The 22,087-nt window shown below is 41.9% G+C and overlaps 1 protein-coding gene across 1 annotated transcript in view; it reads left to right on the top strand.

Moving 5' to 3' along the window:
• Positions 1–3,263: 3,263 nt before the first annotated feature.
• The window catches only part of mast1a (microtubule associated serine/threonine kinase 1a), a gene marked incomplete at both ends in the record, with an annotated part of 60,605 nt that continues 41,781 nt past the window's right edge, over positions 3,264–22,087 (top strand). Inside the window, 2 exons of the mRNA XM_079159450.1 lie at positions 3,264–3,302; positions 12,338–12,369. Of these exons, the coding sequence (XP_079015576.1) occupies positions 3,264–3,302; positions 12,338–12,369 (71 nt within the window). The remainder of the gene's footprint in view (positions 3,303–12,337; positions 12,370–22,087) is intronic.

The following is a 22,087-nucleotide window of genomic DNA, read 5'->3' as shown; positions in this document are numbered from 1 at the left end:
AAGTGGGCCATGTGGATAAAATGTTCTGTATTATCATGATATTGATATACTGTATGTATGTTAGGGCAGCAGTATTATTTGATTATTGGGTTTAATTATTTTTTATGTATTAAAACACCCTTAAGTCATTTTTTAAGGCATCGCTGGAGCAAAAATGCTTTCCCTGATCCAACTTCCCAAATTTGTGAGAATGTACTTTTCTCTGTTTCATATCATATCTTTGGGTTGATCAGACAAAACATGCGATTTAAAGACATCATCTGGGGTTTTTGGATATTGTGATGTGGCATTTTTCCCTATTTTTAAACATCTTATCAATTAAACAACAAACAATGAATCACAAAATAGTCGTTTGAATAATCAATAATGAAAATACTAGTTGCAGCTCTAATGTTGATATTAATTTTCTAGATTTTTTTTTTTAATCATATGTAAGTAGGGTTCATTCTCGTGATTGTGATATGTCAGGAAGGCCTGGAGGGAATTTCTTAAAATTTGGCACAAACGTCCACTTGGAATTATGGATGACCTGATTAGAATTTGTTGGTCAAAGGTCACTGTGACCTCACAAAACACAGTTTTGGCAATAACTCAAGAATAAATCTGCTAATTATGATGATAATGAAGAAGTGATGACATTTTGTATCCAAAAGGTCAAAGGTTAACTTCACTGTGACATCATAACGTTCTGTAAAAACGCTTTTCTGGCCATTATTCAACGCCATAGCTCAGGAACAGAAGGGGGAGATTGTAGATTGTGGCCATATTTCATGATCTTGGGTGCCCACCTTAAAAACTGTGGTGATTGTGTAGATCGTATGCCGGGTTGGAGATGTGTGTGTGTGGAACATTTACCGTTCAGATTTCGAACCGTAGCTTCGCTGCCGCAACATCCGTATTTGAAGCTTTGTCTGCTGTCATGGCAACAGCTTTGTGTTCTATCAGAATCTGCTTTATTCACCAAACATGTGAACACACACAAGGAATTTGAGAAGAACAACAGAGCAACAAAGACAGTTTTATCAAAGACACCCTCAGACCCTCGACTCGGATGAGGAACAACTCCCAGGCTCTGATTTTGTCCTTTGTCCTTTTCTCTGCAACGAGCTGCTGATCTGCCACAGCTTGTCGTCAGAGGGGGTGAGAAGGAAGACTTATCCAACAGGGCTTTGATTCTGTCCCTCGGCACTGCCTCCACACTGTCCAGCTCCAACCTGACCTGCTGACCTCCATCTGTAAAAAATAGAAGTGAATGAAGACAGCTTGATTCTCACTGGAGATTATTCACTGGTATCATGATATCGTAAATGGTAAATGTACTTAGCGATTTTCTTGTCTTCCGACCACTTAAAGTGCTTCAACACATGTCATTATTCACACCCAGTCACACACACACTGGCAGGGGCGACCATACGAGGTGCCCATCAGGACTAACATTCATGCAATATTCACACACCATAGGCAGAGTTGCTACGGGAGCAACTTGGGGTTAACCAAGGACACATCAACATGGACTATGGATCCTCTGATTGAAGGACGATCCTGTTCTACCACTGAGCCACAGTCGCCCCATAGTAGTGATAACTTCCACCCCCCCCCCCCCCCCCCCCCCCCACACACACACACACACACACACACACACACACACACACAAAAGTACCTTTTATTAAGTCTTCACTACATATATTTGGACAGACATGGATGTAAACTTCTACTTGAGTGGCTGACGGAGGCAAACGACTGATAATCATCATGTTGTAAAAGTGTAGTAACATTTATTTGATTAAATGTTGATGATTAATCGATCAATCGTTAAGCTCTACATCCTATAGTACCTATCAGCACTAGCTTATAGAAATGTTGGCATTATTGTTCATAACTTACCTTTGAAATGTTAAATAGTTTTGCATTTTGTTTTTCTTTTGGGACTGATGCAACTGGAATGTGTGTACAGATAATTGGCCTGTTTGGGAGAAAATATCCGAAAGACCACGTCCGTGGCTTGTATGCAAGCCTCCTTGGTCGCTGAAGGGTTAAACGTGGTTTGGTAGTAGGAAGTGGGTGGTAAAGAGCTGAGGATGGAGCGAAGCCTGTGCGGCGACCACAGAGCGTTTTCCTCGAGAAAATCAATGTTTCACCGGAGGAGAACAGAGTGAGCGCATCGGGTATTTGCGAGAAGCCACGGGGGACAAAAAAGAACGGACCAAATCCGTCCACCGGAGGACGAAAACGTGAAGCGATCCACCTGCGGTCCCTTTGCCGATGTGCGTGTTTTCACCAGAGGGACGTATAGAGTCGCTACACATTCTCATCGATCTCGCTTTTTCTTTTTTTTGTTGAATGCTCAGAAGCTCTTACGGGGCGCGGATGTACCGTATTATCGAGATTCATAGTCGTGCAATAATGTGCAATGTGCATGCAATGAACTCCGTGTCCATGCATGCACCGGTGCCTTCTCAGCAGCACAGGATGGGGTTTGAATGTGGTTTGGCTGCCCGGGGACTCCTCTACTAACATGCAGCGGATTTCTGCAGCTAGTTGACCCGACAGAGGATTGTTGTAAGATAAGCATTTTGTTAGCTGCTATTTAGTAGTTTTAAGAGTTTTTTTGGTTGCTGTTGTTTTTTAACTGTGATTCGCAGTAGATGTGTTGGGGGGGGTGGGGGGGTGGGGGGGTGGTGAACGATGTGTGCACACTTGTTTGCTTCATCTGTGGTGTGATAAGCTTCGGGTTGACAGTCTGGGCTGTTTTCTTCTCTGTCTCTCAGCTGGACTTCACTTCATGCAGTGCACGCGGATCCCACCGTGCAGCCGTGCGCTTATTCAGCAAGTTCCCACCACTGAGTTTGTCAGTCTCTGCGAGCAAGGGAATGAGGCCGGGGGTCAAGCAGATGTGCCACTTTTGTTTCATATACATACGTTGATAGTGAAATTTGATATGTTGCGTTTGTAAGAGAGAATATTTCTCGTTCTCTGTTGTTTTGCTGCACTGAACATAACGGCGCAATTTAATTCTATATTGTATAGAATAATTCTATATTCTATATTCTATAGAATTAGCGTGTTTACCTGCGTCTCGCCGGTAAATGACGTTAAGGGCAGCCGACAATCTGCCGAGCGTTGCGGTTTAATAGTAAACAGGCTCTCGCTGAAAGCCACGCGAGAGTGGAGGGGGTTGGAGCTTCTTTTCACACACTCCGTCACCTGGAAACCACAGGAGCCCACGAGAACCCTCCGCACAGGTGTGAATCCGGACACGCGCCATGGATGATTCAGGGATCATCCGTAGACGGAGGCTGCAGGTGAAACGTTTTTTTTTAATTGTTTATACCACCTTTGTTATCACCAGCAAAAATGAAATGTATGGATGCTGTAGAACATTATTAATACTGGGACAAAGCCTTTGAAGGAAAGCCAGTGTGAAGTATGGTGGTTGTTTCTTCATACTTTAAATTCATTTGTGTACTAATTTAATCACATTTTAATCTATGGATGCTTCCAAAGAGATCCCCAACCATATATAGGCCCATGAGTGACTTCATAAAAGTAATGTGAAAAGGCATACAGCTGTAAAAACCACAACATGGAAGGTGTGGAGTCAGTTCATCTAGTAGACAGCATAAAACAGCACCATTTCAGACAGGAGTGGGCGACATGGAAACCCCTCTGTCGCAGTATTTATTGTACATGATATAGTCACATTTCTGGAAAATCAATTGAGAAAACTGTTCATGGATTCAAAAGAGTCGACTGTTTTGGCAAAAATCTAAAAATATCGGATAAATGTGATTCATCATCACAGTGAAACAATCCGGCTCACTGATTTGCAACTTTGTCCACAATGGCCGAATACACCCAGAGATATTAAAGCACTAGTGATATATAAACAGTAAGGCAACATCTTTGACCGGAGACAAACTTCCTTAACATATTGTTCCAATAAAGTTTTGGAATACAGTAACTTGCAAAGGCGACACCGATAAGTGTTTTACACTCACAATATGTCGTCTATTAACCAGTCTTGAGTATGTGGAGTAGATTGTTCCGTTACATCTGCATGATGTACGCGTCACTTAGCCCACATCTCTTACGATGTGACAAACACCGGAGGGCTCTGTGGTAGAAGCTTCCGGCGAGGCTTTCCTCCTTGTGGCGGCCACTTGCGTGAAATGAATTAAAGCGAGGCAGGCACAGCTTACTATGCAGGGCCCATTGTCTGCCAGTCCGTCTCTGCTTCCTGCTGAATTCATTTACAGTAACCCTAACCCTCCGCTGCACATAGCGCCAAAGATGCTCCGCTCCAGATGATTGCTCATGGTTTATAAAAGATATAGACAAGCGACATTGGAAGATTTCTTGTGAAAATGTTGTTTGGTTGGCAGAACGTGGCAGTGAAACTGCCAGGCTGGGAGTTCCCACTCCTACAGGTGCTGGGCTCCTGCTGTAAGGCCTGCGGCTTAGAGCAAACTCTAATTTAATGATTTTATGATAAATGCATGTCTTTGATGGAGTGTGATATGGACAATTACATTCTAAGGAATACAAGACCATCTGCTATGTCTACCTCCAGCTCTTCTTTTGTTGATCTGTACTATTCAGACTAAAATGTTTGATCATTGTTGTTAAGAGTGCAGGGAGAGATACAGTCAGTTTGCAATCATTAACAGCTAAGAAAAACATTTGGGGAACTGTCTAGAACAAGTGATATTTTTGGCAATTTTATATAAAGAAGTTTGACTTTAAAGGCAGGGTTGGTTATCTTGAGAAACTGGCAAGAGTACGCTAGATTTTGAAAATGATCTCTCTTTTCCAGTTAAAGTAGCTAGCAGTACTAGCTCCAAAGGTCGCCAAATCTAGCAAGAAAGTCGCCAAGTCGGTGACTCCGACATCCTTCCAAAGCCACTCCCACAAAATGACCATAATGAACGTAAACAGCAAACATGGCTATTGTCAGAGCAATTGAGTCGTTGATTGCTGTCAGGATTTAGCAACTTAAAATAATCAATAATATTCCATTATCAAAATGTTTGCAGATTAATGTTGTAAATTGTTCTGTAATGTTTTAAATCGATCGAAGAGTCGCTATTCTATGGCCTGTTTTGTCCGGCAAACAATCCAAAATTCAGACATTCAATTCAAAAAGACTTAAGAAAAGCAACACATATTCACATTTGAGCGTTCTTGTTTTAAACTACACAAATGCAATGCCTATAATTGTTTTGGCTGGACTATAAATAAGCTTCTATTGAGTTATTACACATTATAGCTCAAATCAGGCACATGTCACATATGTGACATATGTCGTTTTTGTGGGCTTTGTGGGGCTTTGTTATCTTAAAATAAATTGGTCTTTTGAATTTAAATATTTTCTAAGAAATAAATTGTAGCTGAAATTTAAACAATGAAATTGAGAGCAGGGAGACAGCAGATAATTTGATGTGAACATAAATGTAATGCACACACAGAGACACAGTAAGACACATACACACACACACACACACACACACACACACACACACACACAAACACACTTAGCCCAAGATGGACTTTGTATCCAACTAACATATTTAACAAGGAGCACACAGACACACATTCAAGAAGATCACTGGAGAGTCTAACTTCCGATTTCAGTCAGAGTGCATGTTAATGTGTGTGAGTGTGTGTCAGTCCACTCAGTGGCCCCACTAAGCATCTTGTGTGTGCTTGTTTGTGCATAACATCCATGCCTATATGTACGCCTCAAAACGACTCCCACCCCCCTGCTTTCCATTTCCATCGAAGTGGTCGATATCCATATCTCAGACGGAGGAGGTCTAAATGCCGAGGATGTGGCTCAGTTGTCGGGCCCATTAGCAGGACTAATGGTGGCCTAACAGCCCCGTGTGCCCCTCAGGGAGGAAGACCAACCACCAGCAGCAGGACGGGTTGAAAGGGGCAGCAGCGGAGACCTGAGGCGGGCGGCAGCTGTGGGCTACAGAACACCCCACTTAAGTGCTCTTACAAAATCTGGATCTCTTTACTGCCTGGATCTACTTTCACAGCGAAAAGAGAGGATAGTGTGTGTGTGTGTGTGTGTGTGTGTGTGTGTGTGTGTGTGTGTGTGTTTCATACGGATTACTTTATGAGTGAGGACACTGAAAATAATTAGGGAAAAACTACGGTAGACCTTGAGATCAGTTGGTTTGCTCAATATTGAAACCTATTAGTATCATAAATGAATACTATCTTGCTGGAACGACTGATGCTGCCGTTCTCCTTGGGAGGACTCGGTCTCTCTCATGGCCACTTGCAGTCTCTAGTATCCTGATTGATCCATCCTGCCGTCACCCTGAAGCCACAAAGTCTTCCTCTTCTCTCCGTCTCGCTCCGACTGTCTCCCTGGCTTCCCACAACACACTTCTCTGTTATTTATTTACCACTCAGTTCTCCCTCATCACCTCCTTCATCCACCCATCTTTCTGTACGTTTCTCCCCCTCCCTCCTCACTTTCCCTCTCTCCTTCTGGCAGATCCCCGCCACACGCCCGGCACACCGTTTTGAGGGCGTGCCATTTGGCGTGGGGGCTGTCATTGTCGTTAAACAGGAAATAAATCACATTACAAAACAGTACATTCATTGAGCAGATGTTTCTGTCCAAAGCGACTTACATTGTTCTCCCCAATATACTTGCAGACCTTAGACTCTTCATGATCCTCTCTGTCTTCTTCCTCTTCTTTTTCTTTTTTAAGATTATATTTATTTGACAGTCATTTTCTTTTTCTTTTGCGTGTGTGTGTGTGTTGTTTTTGTTGCTATATTTATCTTATTCCTATTGCTATCCTATTTTACACTGGTGTCAATTATACTTATTAACTAAATACTAAGTAATTACTCTATTGTTCATATATGTCTATTTTATACTCTCTTGCTTTTTCCTCAATTTTAGTTGTAATCTTTGATTAATCTCTAGCACAAGAATTCCCTTCGGGATTAATAAAGTTCTGTCATATTTTATCTTAATGAAGAAGTCAAGCATTAAATGTCGATTGTTACACATCCTAAACATTTCAATCATCGCAGAATAATGAACTTTGCTGCCACAGGTCCCCAATTTGTTTGATGATGGTTACGATCTGTGGCAGCAGCCAGCACATTGTATTTGGCTGTGACTGTGGGAGCGCGCGTGTCATGAGTCACCTTCATCTCGAGTGAAGACGATCCTGACGTCCCGAGCGGTCGTAGGTGTGTGTGGAGCGTACTTACACTTAACCCATATGCTCACAAACACACCCGCAAACCAACACGAGTCATACGACATGTCTCACCCCTCTCAGTTGTAGGAGTACGGAGTGCACCACACACACACACACACATACACACACACTAGCATAATTTGTCCAATATTTTGTTCTGGGCAGTGTGCCCGTTTCCAATATGCTAAGCACAAGGGATAAGAGTGTGATCACTACAGAAGATCCAGCTCTCCTGTGCCAAGTCCTGTCAGTCGCCGCCGTGCCCACCGCTTTGTTCCGCCTCGCCACGTCCTTCTGATGTCAGAATTATTCAGGAAGGCTAGGTTTTGTAGCGAGAGAGCAAAGTGTACATCAAAGCAGCAGATCTGGGCCAGAATAGATTTGGGAACGACTTCAAATATCTGAGCTACTTCATAACTGGGCTTGAATTATCATGCCAGACGCCTATAAAGCACAAAAGCTTGAGCCCAACTTAGTCCACCAAACAGACAGAAATGAATGAAAGTAAGGGGGGGAAAAGTTTGAAACTAGATCCTGCGTATCAAGAAAGTAAAATAGGTTAAGAGATGTTCAATGAGATGTTATTTTAGACCTTAGTGTATTGACCAGCCATCTCAAAGCTTTTCAGTAAAACTATTAAAGGGAATAATACACAGTGTGACATTTGCCTCGCAATCTGCTGTCAGTCTTGGCAGCAGAAACAGAACAGAAGCCTTGTGACTCTGCCCGGAGCAGCAGCAGCATATTAACATTTTCTTTTCTTTGCTTTCCAGTTGGCCTTCGGTTTCTCTTTGGGTGAATATCTCCCCCAACCCCTTAAAAAAACATGAAGAAAAAAACCCTGTGTGACACCCTCTCTTCTCTTTTGAACGTCCCTTTCAAAATAAAATGCAGTGGCCAAATGAGAATTTTAATAATTTGCAGTCACTTGAAGCATGGAGGTTGTATAGAATTGATTAGATCTGCTAAGAAGCACCAAAAACACTTAATTAATCTCTCTTCTTGCACCCACATATTGCAACTTTATCAGATCACAACAGTTTCCTACTTTAGATTTGTTTTCACCGATTGATTCTTCAGTAAAACAGCAGAAATTCAAAACTTCCATTACAGTATAAGTGACCTTTTGTGTGTGTGTGTGTGTGTGTGTGTGTGTGTGTGTGTGTGTGTGTGTGTGTGTGTGTGCGCGCGTAGCTGGTTGGGGCGTAATCACACCCTTCTACTGTTTCCACCTATTTTCCCACAGGCGGATATTGATACAGTGTGTAGTCAGGGCCGTGGGCTTTTATGTGTGTGTGTGTGTGTGTGAGGAGGACACAATAGGACGCGTCGTGACATTTGTGTGTTTTTCACACTTTATTTTTGTCTTTTCATCATAGACAGAACACGTACATGCAGAAAGAAAAAACAAAAACATAGAATAAAAATAAAAATAGGAGATGTTTTTCTAATGGTAAACAATCACGTATGATGATCATCCAGGCCTGTGACCACTAATATATATCTACCATGTGCTTTTCTCACACTTTATAATACAGCGTACACTGCCAGCTTTACTTATCTCTCTTCTGCATGTCATGAGGATTTTCTGAAATGTCCAACAAGGGAAATCTCTTCTTCACATAAAATGTATGAATATTAATGGCTCGATGAAACGTAAATGCAAACGGGATTCAGATGAAATAGAAATGTTGATCACGCGGTTTGTTTTGGATTGTAGCTGCACTAAATAAAAGTCACCCACATTTAAAACGTTGTAATTTACAGACACTCAGCACTAATGATTTATGAATAAAACATCAGTTTGCTTCATGTGCTCACAGGTTTATTGCAAAAATGTTGCTCTTTATTGATTAACAGAAGTCTAAAAACTGGCTTTAACATCTATGATTGTCTGGCATGATATTGATAACACACTGTCAAAAAAGAACAGGACCCAAATCTCTCTTTTCATTAGAAATGAGCAGCTCTGTCACCTAACAATCAGTCTTATAAAATAATTGAATACCTTTTTATATGGAAGAGTTGCCTGCGTAAATCTGTAATCTTTGAGCTGCACTCTTGTTGCATTCTGATCTCTGATCTACTAAGTTGCTTAATACTGTCTGAAAACGTCCTTACTGTTGTAACAAGCATCGCCGGGTTCATTTCTTCAGATTCACCTGAAGCAAAGTGTGAAAACTTTCTGAGGTTGTCATGGTCACTCGGAATTGAGCATATTGTTCAAAGAAATGCTGGAATAACCAGTAACATGGCAACAACACGCAGCCATCTGTTGGACAGAGACATGAGAGGGAGCAGGTGTTGGGGTTTTATCCATTGGCCAGCCCTATCATCGCTCACACACACACACACACACACACACACACACACACACACACACACACACACACACACACACACACACACACACATATAAGACTCCTGCGGGGCTCTCTCTCTGAGTAACCCTGGCCGAGCTCACTTCCTGTTGATGATGTAATTCATTAGTTGTCCCAGAAAGAGCTCACTATGATGGGTGATGTCACTCCCATTGAAAAAAAGGGATTAGTCTCCTCTGAACTGAGAAGATCGATCCCACTCACATTAAATATGAAGCTACTGACAGAAGCCGGTTAGCTTAGCTTAGCACAAAGACTGAAGGCAGGGGGAAGCAGCTAGTCTTTCCCCGCCTAAAGATTCAAGAATATGTCCCTAAAGCTCACTAATTAACACGTCATATCTTGTGGGTTTAATCGGTCAACAAACAGAAATGTAAAAACAGCAGTTTGTAGCTTTAGGGGACTTAAGTAGTCCTAACTATTTCTTAGCTAACACCGGCAAGATCTCCAGGCAACTAAGCGGAGAAGCTGCACGGAGGTGCTGGGCGAGCAGAAAAACGTAATTAAGAAATGTATTAAGAAATCGTAAACAGCACATATCAAACAAACAAGATACAACGTATAGAATAGCATCATTTTTGAACATTTGGAGCCAGCCTAGCTGTCTTTATGCTAAGCTAAGCTAATCGGCGCCTGGATTTAGCTCCATACTTAACACACAGACATAAGTGGTATCAATCTTCTCATTTAACTCACGGAAATAAAGCAGATAAGTATATTTCCAATAATGTAGAACTGTTCCTTTAATGTGTGCAGAGTTCTTTTTATTTATTCATGTGATTACTGCACTACTGCTGCTCTCACTGTACACTGCACTTGTTCAATCCCCAGTAGGGATAATTATGATCATGATTTCTTCAACTTACCTTTGGAAAACTGGTTCCGACTCATTACAATGTGTATTTGCGGCTTTTCTTCTGCTCGCTGGCTCCTCGTAGTCGTATATACTGCCGTATATCGGTGCCTCACAGTGCTGGAAAGTAAATGGGTGGTAAGCTTGTTTGGAGATTGTTTGGAGACGAGAGCTCCAGCTGTCAAGTCATGTTTCATCAGCTCTGCTTTGTTTGGGTTTCGTAATGCTTGTGTACTTGTACAAACACAAAGAGACAGACGGAGAGAGAGAGAGAAGGAGACAGAGAGAAATTTAACAGGATGAATTTCCTCTCTGGAAAACCAATTACAGCCTCTTATTTTTCCTCTCACGTTTGTGTTTATTTTTTTCCGTTTGACCCCAGTGTGGTTTGTTCCTTTCATTTCAGCGACATGGCTTTGTGTCATTAAGCCTTCCCCGAGTGAAAAGACACAGATGATAATATCTTTTGAATGGAGCCACTGGGCTGTAGAAAATAGCTTGATAAGCAGCGCGGCACGGGCTGACAATAGAACTTGACGGTAACCTGATCTTTTCTCATCCGAGTGTTGAACGGAATCAAATTGGGAATAGATGGGCAACAAGCGCCACACAGATTCCTCCCAGTAGATCCTAATCACGTCAGAGTCCTTGCTGTTGTGTCCCAACGTCGTAAATATAGCAGCAACATGTTTTAAATCGACTTCGGCTCCACTCAACCTGGTGGTTCCTGAAGTCTCTGAGCACTTAGGAGGGATCGGCTTTCAAACTGCGCTCCACTCGCACCAGACATTATCAGAGAAATCACAATACCGGCTGTGGACGAATCCCAGCACACCAGTATTTTATTGTGATTTACCAGTTGTACCTCCTCTCAGGCTTTTGCACAGCTCTCTTTTCTGCGTGGGACGCCAGCATTATATGCCAATTGTTATGCTGAGGTCTAACTTAAAGATGCATGATTTTTAGTTGTCTCCAAGCAAAGTGGTGACTGATTTCACAGCGAAAAGGTTTCATACTGATGATGTGGAGGTGAACCAGCATAACACTTGAAAAGGACTGGTGTCTCGATTGTTTTACAATTCAACATAAATGTTCTTTTGGAAACAAATCTGTCAAGGTTTGATGGCCTAGCACCAATTATTTAGGAAGCAAATGTCAAAATGTTGTAATATCAGACATTGCAAATGGTCGGTATGAACGTATGTTTGGGAGAAGTTAAAGCAGAGGGATCACAAGACTACTGTGTTAACGTTTTCTGACTGTCCTGTAATGTGTGTGACACTCTGAATACTTTCACTTCTTTAATAATCTGTGACGAGGCGGCAGAAGTACAAATTGCTACATTTTAAGGGTTCATATAAGCGAAGAAAAAAAAGACCATTGGGTTAAAACAACTTTGTTGAAAAAATAAACTTCTCAAATATCCAACTGGATATTTGGAAAAATATGAAAAATGATGTGTGACTTCTTAAGTTCATTTTTTCTGTAATAGCTTTACAAATCCTTTGATGCTGAGTACAAGCTGACGTGTATCAGTCCAAGGTTTGACCGTGAATGAATCTGATTCCTACACAGCCCCCTGTCTATATGCTAAAAAGCAACAGAGTGCTTTATGGGTAATTAAAACAACCACGGTGAAATATACGAGGAGATAAAAAAAAAGGAAACACATTTAAAATGAAACAGATGAGACATAAACTTGAGTCATCATAACGTTTTTTTCATTAAGTAACGTATCATTATAATTTGTGTAATTAGATTTTTTATTATTATGCTATATCATATTTCCTCGCCACATGATGTGTGAAACTCATCAGGCTGATTCATCTTCTCCCCCTCTTCTCTTCTTCTCTCTTTCTCTTTCTCACCAGAAGGATTTACCTCTGCCGCGCAAAAGTAGCAGGTAAGTTAACATTCACGCATGTTCCTTCCTCTGTGTGTGTCTCTGGATAGATTTACATGTTGTTGAGACATTTGGGGAACTTTATAGAGTTGTTTTCCAAGTGTGAGAATGGGAGTAATTCTCTGGAAAACTGAGATAAAATCAACATAAAGGGATTTAATGAGGTACTCTTGAAGTCATTTTGCATTGTTTTACTGCTGTTCTACATTGTATGGCCCACATTGTATTCTGACAAAACACAAACCAAGAAGGAATGCCTTCTTTCGGTGCTCGGAATCCTTGCCGCTTTGTTAAAGGAAGTCGCGGGGACATGGTGGTATTTTGCCTTCAGACGGCAGCGTGTTCCAGCTCAGCGTGAGCCCTTTCTGCTCTCTGAGCGCCTCCGTCGGCCCAATCTGTTGCACCAGCGAGCTGTGATGGATGAAAGTTCAGCAGCAGGAGAGCGGCGCTGTGACCTCAGCGCCCTGCATGGTGGGGGAGAGGTTGGGAAGGGAGAATGGAGCAGTACATGATGTCGAGTGCATATAGTGAATGACGGACATTTTATTTGTTGTTTTATTACATTTTTATGATTTATCGAAGGTATCGCAATGCAACAATCATATGCCCTGTACGTACATCGAAACAGGTGTCAAAGAGATTTCTTCTTTGAGTGATTTCGATGTCGGCGACGTGGGACTAAATTCCCAGTTCTCGTGCTGTGAGAAAAATGACTTCTGGAGTTTAGCTGAAGCTGATTTGAAGCGTCAACAGTCTGAGTTGGACAAAAAATTGAAAAAACTCTGTCCATGGTGCTGAAATGAAACTCACCACTCTTTCTTTCACCGGCACACCGTGTTTTACTCAAAAATATGACATACGGACTGATCTTTTTCACACAGAGGCTGAAGGGACATTTGTTTTCTGAGCGTTTTTTTTCTGGCAGCGTTTTGTTTGTTTCATATTAATTAATGTTCACGTCTTGATAAAATCCTCTCTTCTGCCGAGATAGAGGTGACGTTTCTCATCTACTCTTAAAGTTGGATTCGAAAAGCTGTAGCTGGATGCAGCTAAAAGCACTTCACAAATCAGGCAGAATTTGGAAAAGTGTCTTATATGTCATCTCTAAAGGCTGTCTGGAAATGCCTTTGAACATGGAGGGAGGGGGGGGGGGGCAATTCTCCACAAAATGCTTACACTTTGCCATCATCATTTCGAGTGTTGAAATCCTTGAAATCTCTCTGAAATTGCTGTAGTCCAGAGCCATACTTATTTTCTTTTACTTTCGACTTGGCCGCTCTTGTTCTGTGCGAGCCGAATGTGATTCTGTTTATCATGTAAACTGCTATTGTTGCACTGAGGGAGCAGGAAGTTGTAAATGTGAAGCATGGATTTGATTCCCCGTATTGAGCTGCACTTTTTAAATATTGAACTTCATTTTTTATCTGTGTGTGTAGTTCTGTATGCATTTTACCCTGCATAGTTAATGTCTGGCAGCAGTAGCCCGATGATGCTAGCTTATACAGGCCTGGGGTATTTAATGTCTTTCTGCATCCACGTGTAATTACAATTTACCGCCTCACTCTGTTCGGCCACATGCTTTTGTGTGTGTGTGCGTGTATCAGTGATCTGGTGTGCAGCATGCATGTGTGTCCCTGACTGCTGCCACGAGGTGTGTTTTGTCCCTGACCTCTGACCTCCGTGTGGCAGATGTCACGGTTTGACATGAAGGAGACACTGGAGCTTGAGGCTCACGGTCAGCTCTCTCAGTAGTCCCCCCCCCCCCCCCCCCCCCTCTATGGGTTTTTCTCCACACATGTTCCTGTGGGTGGAGCTGGAGTATTAGACTATGGGCGTAGTGATGGGGCGTTTATTGCAGAGTGAGAATAAAGTGAACTGAAGGACAAACAGGCTACCAGATACTGAAGAGGTTAAATATGCTTCAGAAGAGACGGAGGAAAAAAAAACAACTCCAACATTACACTCAAAAAACAAACACACCACGTCTTCCATATGATATCATGCTGCCCATCCCTGTCTGTGACCCCCCACTGTGTTTCAGTGATATCATCACCCTCTTCCTCCCCCCTTCCCCGTCTTTCCTTGCCCATGTATATTTTATCCAGCCAGACTCCCACATTAGAGACGGCATCCATTATTGAATTACTCCCCTCAGCACTACTGTGCAACTGTCACCCCACGTCAGCTTTAACATTTGGTGGATTTGTTTCAAAGGGAGGGACACACACACACACACACACACACACACACACACAGAAATGACATCTCTCTTGGCTGGGCATTGCAGAGCAGCTTCTGTGATATCTAGGGCAAATAGACGATGCCAGAGCTCATCCAATATGGCATTTTTCAAAGAAAAAAATAGAACTGCGTCTCTAAGTGCATTTTAAAAGGATGCTGACGTCATTCTATATCCGTTCCTACTGAAGATGTAAATCTTTAAAAGAGCATTGCAAAAATATAGTTTAATCCTAAAAAGTCTCAAAAATGTCCTAAAGCAGCTGGGCACTGTAGCTTTCAGGAAACATCACTTCAACAGGAGTAAATAGTGCATGCTTTGGGATCTATTTTCAGCTGCGGATTAAAACACATTTCCGCCTCTAGTAAATATTTACAGCAAGGTTTGTGGGATTGACTTCAAATTAAGTCCTGTTCTAGTGTTCAAGGGCCTTTAAACACAGAGGGCGCCACGGGTAAACGGCACAAAAATGCGAAATACTTGCCTGCAAAATCTTTGCATGAAAACTTTTCATACCTGATGGGAATTTGCACCAGAGTCGATACTTTTTCAGTAAAAGGTTCAAATAGATGGATGCAAGCTGAGGACAAACTACTGCATCCTATTGACCCAGAGCAGCGTCTGTCTGAGCTAAAGTGTTGTGTAGCCTAAGCTACTGTAAGCTATTTGTTTGAGTGTCCTTTTAAGGAAGTGCTCTGAGTGAATTTGAGTTATATAAGTGTATATGTTTTGGGCTTTTATTGTGAAAGGTGAGAATGGAAAGGAGCGCATCTGGTCTGCGTTGAAAAGAGTAATAAAGTTTGCCATCTTGGTTCAGACTACGGGGCCGTTGTTGTACATTATAGTGTACGTTTTGACTATGTCAGTTTCGCACAACGTGATTGGTTGATGGCTTTACTTGCGATGCGGAAAAATATTTTTCACCACATAGTATTCGCGTTCTACATATTCATGACAAACACAATCGTTAAAAAAACAATAATGATGTATGAATTAATTGCACAAAAAACCCACCCCCTGTGTGTAAAGCATGGGGAAGTCAGAAAGCAATGAGGGTCTAATGCATCGTTGGTTTTGGTCTTTTCATAGGATTTATTGACAATAACAAAAACATCGATTTTTGCCAGCTTTATCCTTTAATAGCTTTTGGGCACAGAGGAATACAATCTATCAGACTTTGTTAGTTGGATGAATCCATTGTTGGCTCTGGTCTGTTCAGTGGATTTGTTATATAATAAGATAAATATAGAATAACACCATCATTACCCCGTAATGATATTTTTTTTCTATGATGTCAGTGCCAGCGGTAACATACACAAAAACACACACTGACATGTGAAAACCATCCCCCCCCCGTCTTCATGTCTCATTCACATTAGTCGTCAGATCGTCTCTCCACCTCTGATTGGCTTTCACTCGCTCGTTCTTGCATTCTCACTGTGTCTCTCTCTCTCATTCATACTGTGCATACCTGTACTGACCCCCCTCCCCTTTCCATCTCTCTCTCTCTCTCTCTCTCTCTCTCTCTCTCTCTCTCTCTCTCTCTCTCTCTCTCTCTCTCTCTCTCTCACTGCCACCCTCCCCCCTCGCTCTGTCGCTCCACACTTCCTGACTTGGCACGATACCCTTGAGAGCAGCCCCACAATCCTCTCTCCGTCTGAGAGGGATGCTCACCAGCCGGTCCCCTCTCTCCACCTCTTCCTCTTCCCTCCTCTCTCTCTCTCTCTCTCCATCTTTAATCCTCTTGTTTTCTCCGTCTGTGACATGGCTGACATTTCCAAATCTTTCTAATCATTTTCTCTCCCCCCTCTCTCTCTCTCTCTCTCTCTCATACACTCTTGCACTCAAACTCGTCAGAGACAGCGGTGAGTGTGTGTGTTCAACTGGCCAGAGGAGGCTGACATGCCGGCGTGGAGCGTAATCGCTGCCTCTTGACTGCCTCTGTGTGTGTGTGTGTGTGTGTGTGTGTGTGTGTGTGTGCGTGTGTGAGGCTCAGCTCTGCTCTCATGATCATCTGCCAACACAGCCTCTGCTGCTAGCAACATGTTTCGACGCACAAAAAGGTAAACGGCAACCATCTGTCTCCGTGCAGTCTTTGTGACCGGTGTGGTGCCCCGCTGTCGGTGTGTGTCGGTTTAGTTGGAGGAGGCTGCTGTGTTTTTTCGCGATGTTTCCGTTGTCCCTGCCAGCTCTCGTGCTGTCTCACAGTTGTCTCCCTGTCTCCATTTAGCTCCAGCAATATGGTGCGTGTGCTTTTGCGTGTGCGTTTGATGTCTTCACATGCACAAGTGTTAATGCAGTTCTGTTTTTTGTAGCTATGGTCCGCTTTTACGGTTTGCATCTGAGCTTCTGAAGTACATAGAGGTTTGATAATATGTTTGCATATGTGTGTGTGTGTGTGTGTGTGTGTGTGTGTATTTATTTATATCCACATGTGCACAAGGATTTAGTCTGCTTTAGATTATGGCTCTCTCTTTCACACACACACACGCACACACACACACACACACACGCAGCCTGTGTGCCAGAGATAGCATTATGAAGTGAAGGTATTATTGTCAGTGTCCAGGGAGTGCTTGTGTAGCGAAGAGCCAACAGTGGGCAGTGCTGGATTGCTGTCTGCTTGGCACAAGTCCTCGCTCTTCTTCTCCCTTCCTCTTCACCTCCTTCTCTCTCATCTACCTTCTCTCTTTCCTTCATTTTCTGCCCCTAACGTCACCTATCTGTCCATCTTGGCCTCTCTGAGCTCTTCCCTGTGACTCCTGTCGTTTCTTGCTCTTAATCTCATTCACCTCTCTCCTCTCCTCTCCTTTAATCCTATCACCTTCTTTCCTCTCCTCTCCTTTCTCGTCCTTTCCTCTCCTTTCATCTCATCTTCTTAATCATCCTATCTTCTCTTCTCTCTCTCCTCTCCTCTCTCTAGTCCTCTCCTCTCCCTGATGTACAAGCTGTACAGACCCTTTAGTCCCTCCCGCGGTGCTTCATTTTAGCTGTCTTCATCTCATCTGATCACGAGGGGATTAGTCTGAGTCGTCCCCGTTGCTCCGACTGTGCGGGGAATGAACAGCAGGATATTCTGTATATGAACAAGAATAAAGCCTCCCTCTCTCTGACTGTTGGCCACCATGCAGAGCGAATGTGTTTACGAGAGAGAACATGTGTATTTAAGGGGTGTGTTTGCCGTCGCCTTGTAAGAGCTGAGCATTTTGACAGTCTGTATGTTTGTATGTGCCACAAAATTGTTTCATGTAAGTGAATTTACCTGTTTATGAGTACGTATCAGCATAGTATCATACTCATATTTCTTCAATAGAATAAAAAGGAATCCAAGGTATTAAAGAAAGTATTATTTGTACATGTAGGTACTAAAACTCTAGTGTGGAAACATTTTCCAACAATACCCAGCTCTAATTATGAGTTTTAAATATAATTTCTCCTGCATATTTCTGTCATTCTACTTATTGTTTCTTTCTGTCTCACTCTGTATTGAGTGTGTGTGTGTTTGCATTATATCGTTGCATGTGTGTTTTCTTGGCTGGCTGTAGCAATTAAGAGGGCTACTGCTTTGTGCCCACTCCCAAACAGATTGAGCGAAAGGAGGACAGTCAAAATGAGTGAGTGAGAGAACACGGAGACAGAGCTGCAGGAAGACCAGAGCGGGGTGGGATGAAAGGCAGAGCGTCAGGTAGAGGCCTAGCCTACATTTAGGAGCAGCCCAGCGGGGTTAACTGAGCCCATGACGATAAGCTCTCCCCGTCTACTTCCTTCCCATCTCACTTGAAGGTGAACTCCTTTTGGTTTTGTTGTTTTTCGGCTTTTGAGCTCGTGACGGGGAGACTGGAGGCTGGATGACAAACATGTGAAGGAAGGTCTTAATGTTTATCTCACTCACACACGGTGTATATGCTACAGTATTATCCCGCTCACACGCGTGTGTACATGATGCACAGTGCAAATGATCCCACTCGTGAACAACAACACGGGACATGTGCACTCTCTCCCGGACTTTATTGATGATTATAATTACACTACGGTGAATATATTTCAGTAGCACAAAAACAACCCTCACCTCGCTACAGCGGTTTCATTTCTGCACACATCTGCCATCTTTGTGGCAGGTAATGGAGGCTATTCTAAGCTTGACTACTTCAGCATAGACTACGATGATGGACCTAACAGCTCATAAGTACAGCTAGGTACCACAATTATCTACTGTGGCATCAACCAATCAACCACTGTTACAATGAAGCACACACTCAGTGTTGTTATGGCTTTTAGAGGTTACTAAATGAAGGAGCTCTCTCTGCATATTGTTCCCCCTTGAGGTTAAAACAGGAACATGCTTACCTGCATCCTTGCAGCACCAGATGCACAACGGATGGAGGTTCAATGACAGACCGTTGCATTGCCTGTCTAGTTCTTTTTTTTTTAACGAAGGAGCCTGGCTTGGTGCTGCACAGCGAAAGGCGGCGTAGAAAAGGAAAAAACTCCTTTCCGTGCTCTCGTCCTGTTGTTGGTTCCATGACAGCGCCATCTGTTACTGGCTGGTGTTCAGGCTGGCCTGAACCAAAACACACAGACTGTTTGTGCTTTATCTTGGAGGTTGCGCTGACATGATAACACAGCATCTCATATTCAGGCATGAGTTGGAACACAGCTTGGCTACATGAAAGGCATAAGAAATAAACTGGTCGTATTCCAGTTAAATGGAAATCTGCTTCGAGGTAATATTTAAGCTGTGCATTCAGGTGTATGTCCTTATTGATAACACTTTATGGTGAGGGTAGGATTATCATGACTGAAAGAAAAACATGAATTCATTCATGTAATACTTCATTAACTATCTCATGCATGACTAGATTAAATAAGGCAACAATAAACATGTGTGTGTCTTCTTCATAGGTAAGTCTGGAGTTAAAGGGAAGGCTAAACAAACAGTCACAGCAGTGCACCTGCATGCTGGTGTTTGTTGTAATCAAATTTAAGGTTTCTGGCCTGTCAAATAAATTGGTGACTTGGTTCGTCTTTAACAGTGATAAATATCATATTATTATTATTCGGCGCATAATTGTGACATGTTTTACCCTTTGTTGCTAATGCCTCAATCTTCTTTGTGACCCCTCAATTAAAGTCAGCCCTTCTGTCTATTTAGACATCATGTATTGAGAAAAGAATGCAAATAAGATCATCATTTTGGAGACTTGTGCACTGCTGTGACTGTTTCTGGGCTGCATCTTTAACTCAAAACTTATTTATGAAGAACAAATAAACTGATAACTCAGAGATGATGATGGACATACCTTAATTGTGACATTAATTAATGTATAGAGTTCTGAGGAAATTAACCTGTAAATTAGTGAGCATTTTGCACTTCCAGTTCCTTTGAATCAAAGTAAATGTTTTTTTTTAATGGGTTTTTGGTTAGATGCCTGAAATAAGATCAGTGGTTAACACAAGCTCAAGATGCTTTCAAGTTTTATTCTAAAGTATAAAATATGTCAGTAAATAGTGAATTCTGAAGCTTTTATGTGTCATAGAAAGGCTTAAAAGTTGTTAAATGAGACTAATTACTTAGAGAGATTATTACTTCTGGCAATTGCGTTCAGGGTTCAGAAGATTATCTTGCTGAACAAAACGCGTAATTATCATAAACTTGTGTTTACCACAGAAATGAACTTCTGCCATTATTTTAAATCCCATTGGCTTTTTTATGAAGGGAGCCAGTGCGATGCAGACCTCCGGGGTTGGCCTACAGAAATACGTCGTCACTGCAGCACTCTATTGTTCTTGCATTAAGTCATGTATGAGATAATGTTAATTTGTGTACATTACTGATAAATATTGAAGTGCTGCATGAATGAGTTCATGATAATTCATGGACCCCTATCATAAAGTGTTACCCAGGACCGGTTTAACTATTCATCTGATGGAATGATGCCACACAGTGTCGTCCTATATTGCTAATGTGAGCGGAAAGAATGTCTTTGAATATTTATTCCTAACATGCAGAATTATTGAAAAGGACATTATGACTTCTATTTTAAATCTTCTATTTAAGAAGAAAATTGTTTAAAAATGTTACCAGTGTTGTATTAGGGCGGCTGTGCTCAGAGGTGGAGTGGGTTTTGAAGCTAAAAGTCGTTATTTTCTATGTGGCACAAATCTGCTCGCGTCATTTGTGTTTAATTAGGATTAAAGCGATCTTCTAGGATTAAAATCGATCTTCTAGGATTAAAATCGATCTTTTAATCCTTATCAGAAGATCGGCTGTTCGATCCCCGGCTGCTCCAGTCCATGTCGATGTGTCCTTGGGCAAGACACTTAACCTCAAATAGTATGCCTTTAGTGTATGTGAGGGGTATGAATGAGTAAGGACCTTGCATGGTAGCCCCTGCTATTAGTGTTAAAGCACTCTGAGTGGTCAGAAGACTAGAAAGGCGCTAAAAGTACCATTTACCATTTGTATTAGACAACCGGATGATGTGTCGCTAGTTTTCTTAGACTTCTGTGATGATAGACTGAATGTCTTTGGACTATTGGTCGGACAAAACGAGCCATTTGAATAAGTTGATGTGATGCAAATATTTCAGAAATGTTATACACTAAACACTTAGTGGTGCAACGGATCATAAAACTCACGGTTCAGATCGGATCAGCTCAAAAGAAAAAGGGGAACAAATATGACTTTTAGAGATCCCTGATCACGTTTTTTTTGACGTGAATGATTGATGATCCATATTGGCAGATACGGATCCCTTTATTGTTTGATTGTAGCAGCTGGTCTACAAGGCTTTTTTTGCCACCATCCCAAAAATCACTCTGAAGTCAGTGTAAACCATTTTACTTTGTTATAGTAATTTATAGGTTTTTTTTCTTTATAAAACAAACAATTTAAATGATAAGGAAATAAAAATATGTATTTTTATTGAAAAAAACCCGTTAATGATGTATTATAAGCGCCTTAGAGCTAGTGTACACAGGTCATACGTCATCTCTAATATCTCTTCAAGTTGTTGTGATGAACATATCCTTCAAAGAACTGGATTTTTACACATTTGAAGACATCATAACGTTATAATTTACCTTCGCCCAATAGAAATGTTTTACTGAACAGAGCCTGAATGCATCATAATGTAACTGAACGGAACCTTCGTTCGTTAGCGATGCTGCCTCCGTCAATTTAAACACAGATTGTTTGTTTACAATGTAACATTATCAGAGATTGGCGAGTATAACAGCATGAATGCCGATATACTGACCACATATTTTACTGAATATTGGCGGATAACGATCGTCAGTAAAACTTTATTTCACACTGTGATGGTTAACATTAAACTGAATAATTAATCGAGGGGGGATCAGTACGGATCACAACGACAATGGTGAAAACAACGTCGTTGCCACTCTGCAGGTAAAACACGCTTGTTGTCATTATGAAACACAAGTTCTGACTTTCTATCCCTGATGTCACTGTCGTGT

The sequence above is a fragment of the Pholis gunnellus genome (genome assembly GCF_910591455.1).
Source record: "Pholis gunnellus genome assembly, chromosome: 5".
Classification (NCBI taxonomy): Eukaryota; Metazoa; Chordata; class Actinopteri; order Perciformes; family Pholidae; genus Pholis; species Pholis gunnellus.
This window is presented reverse-complemented; position numbering and strand designations above follow the sequence as displayed.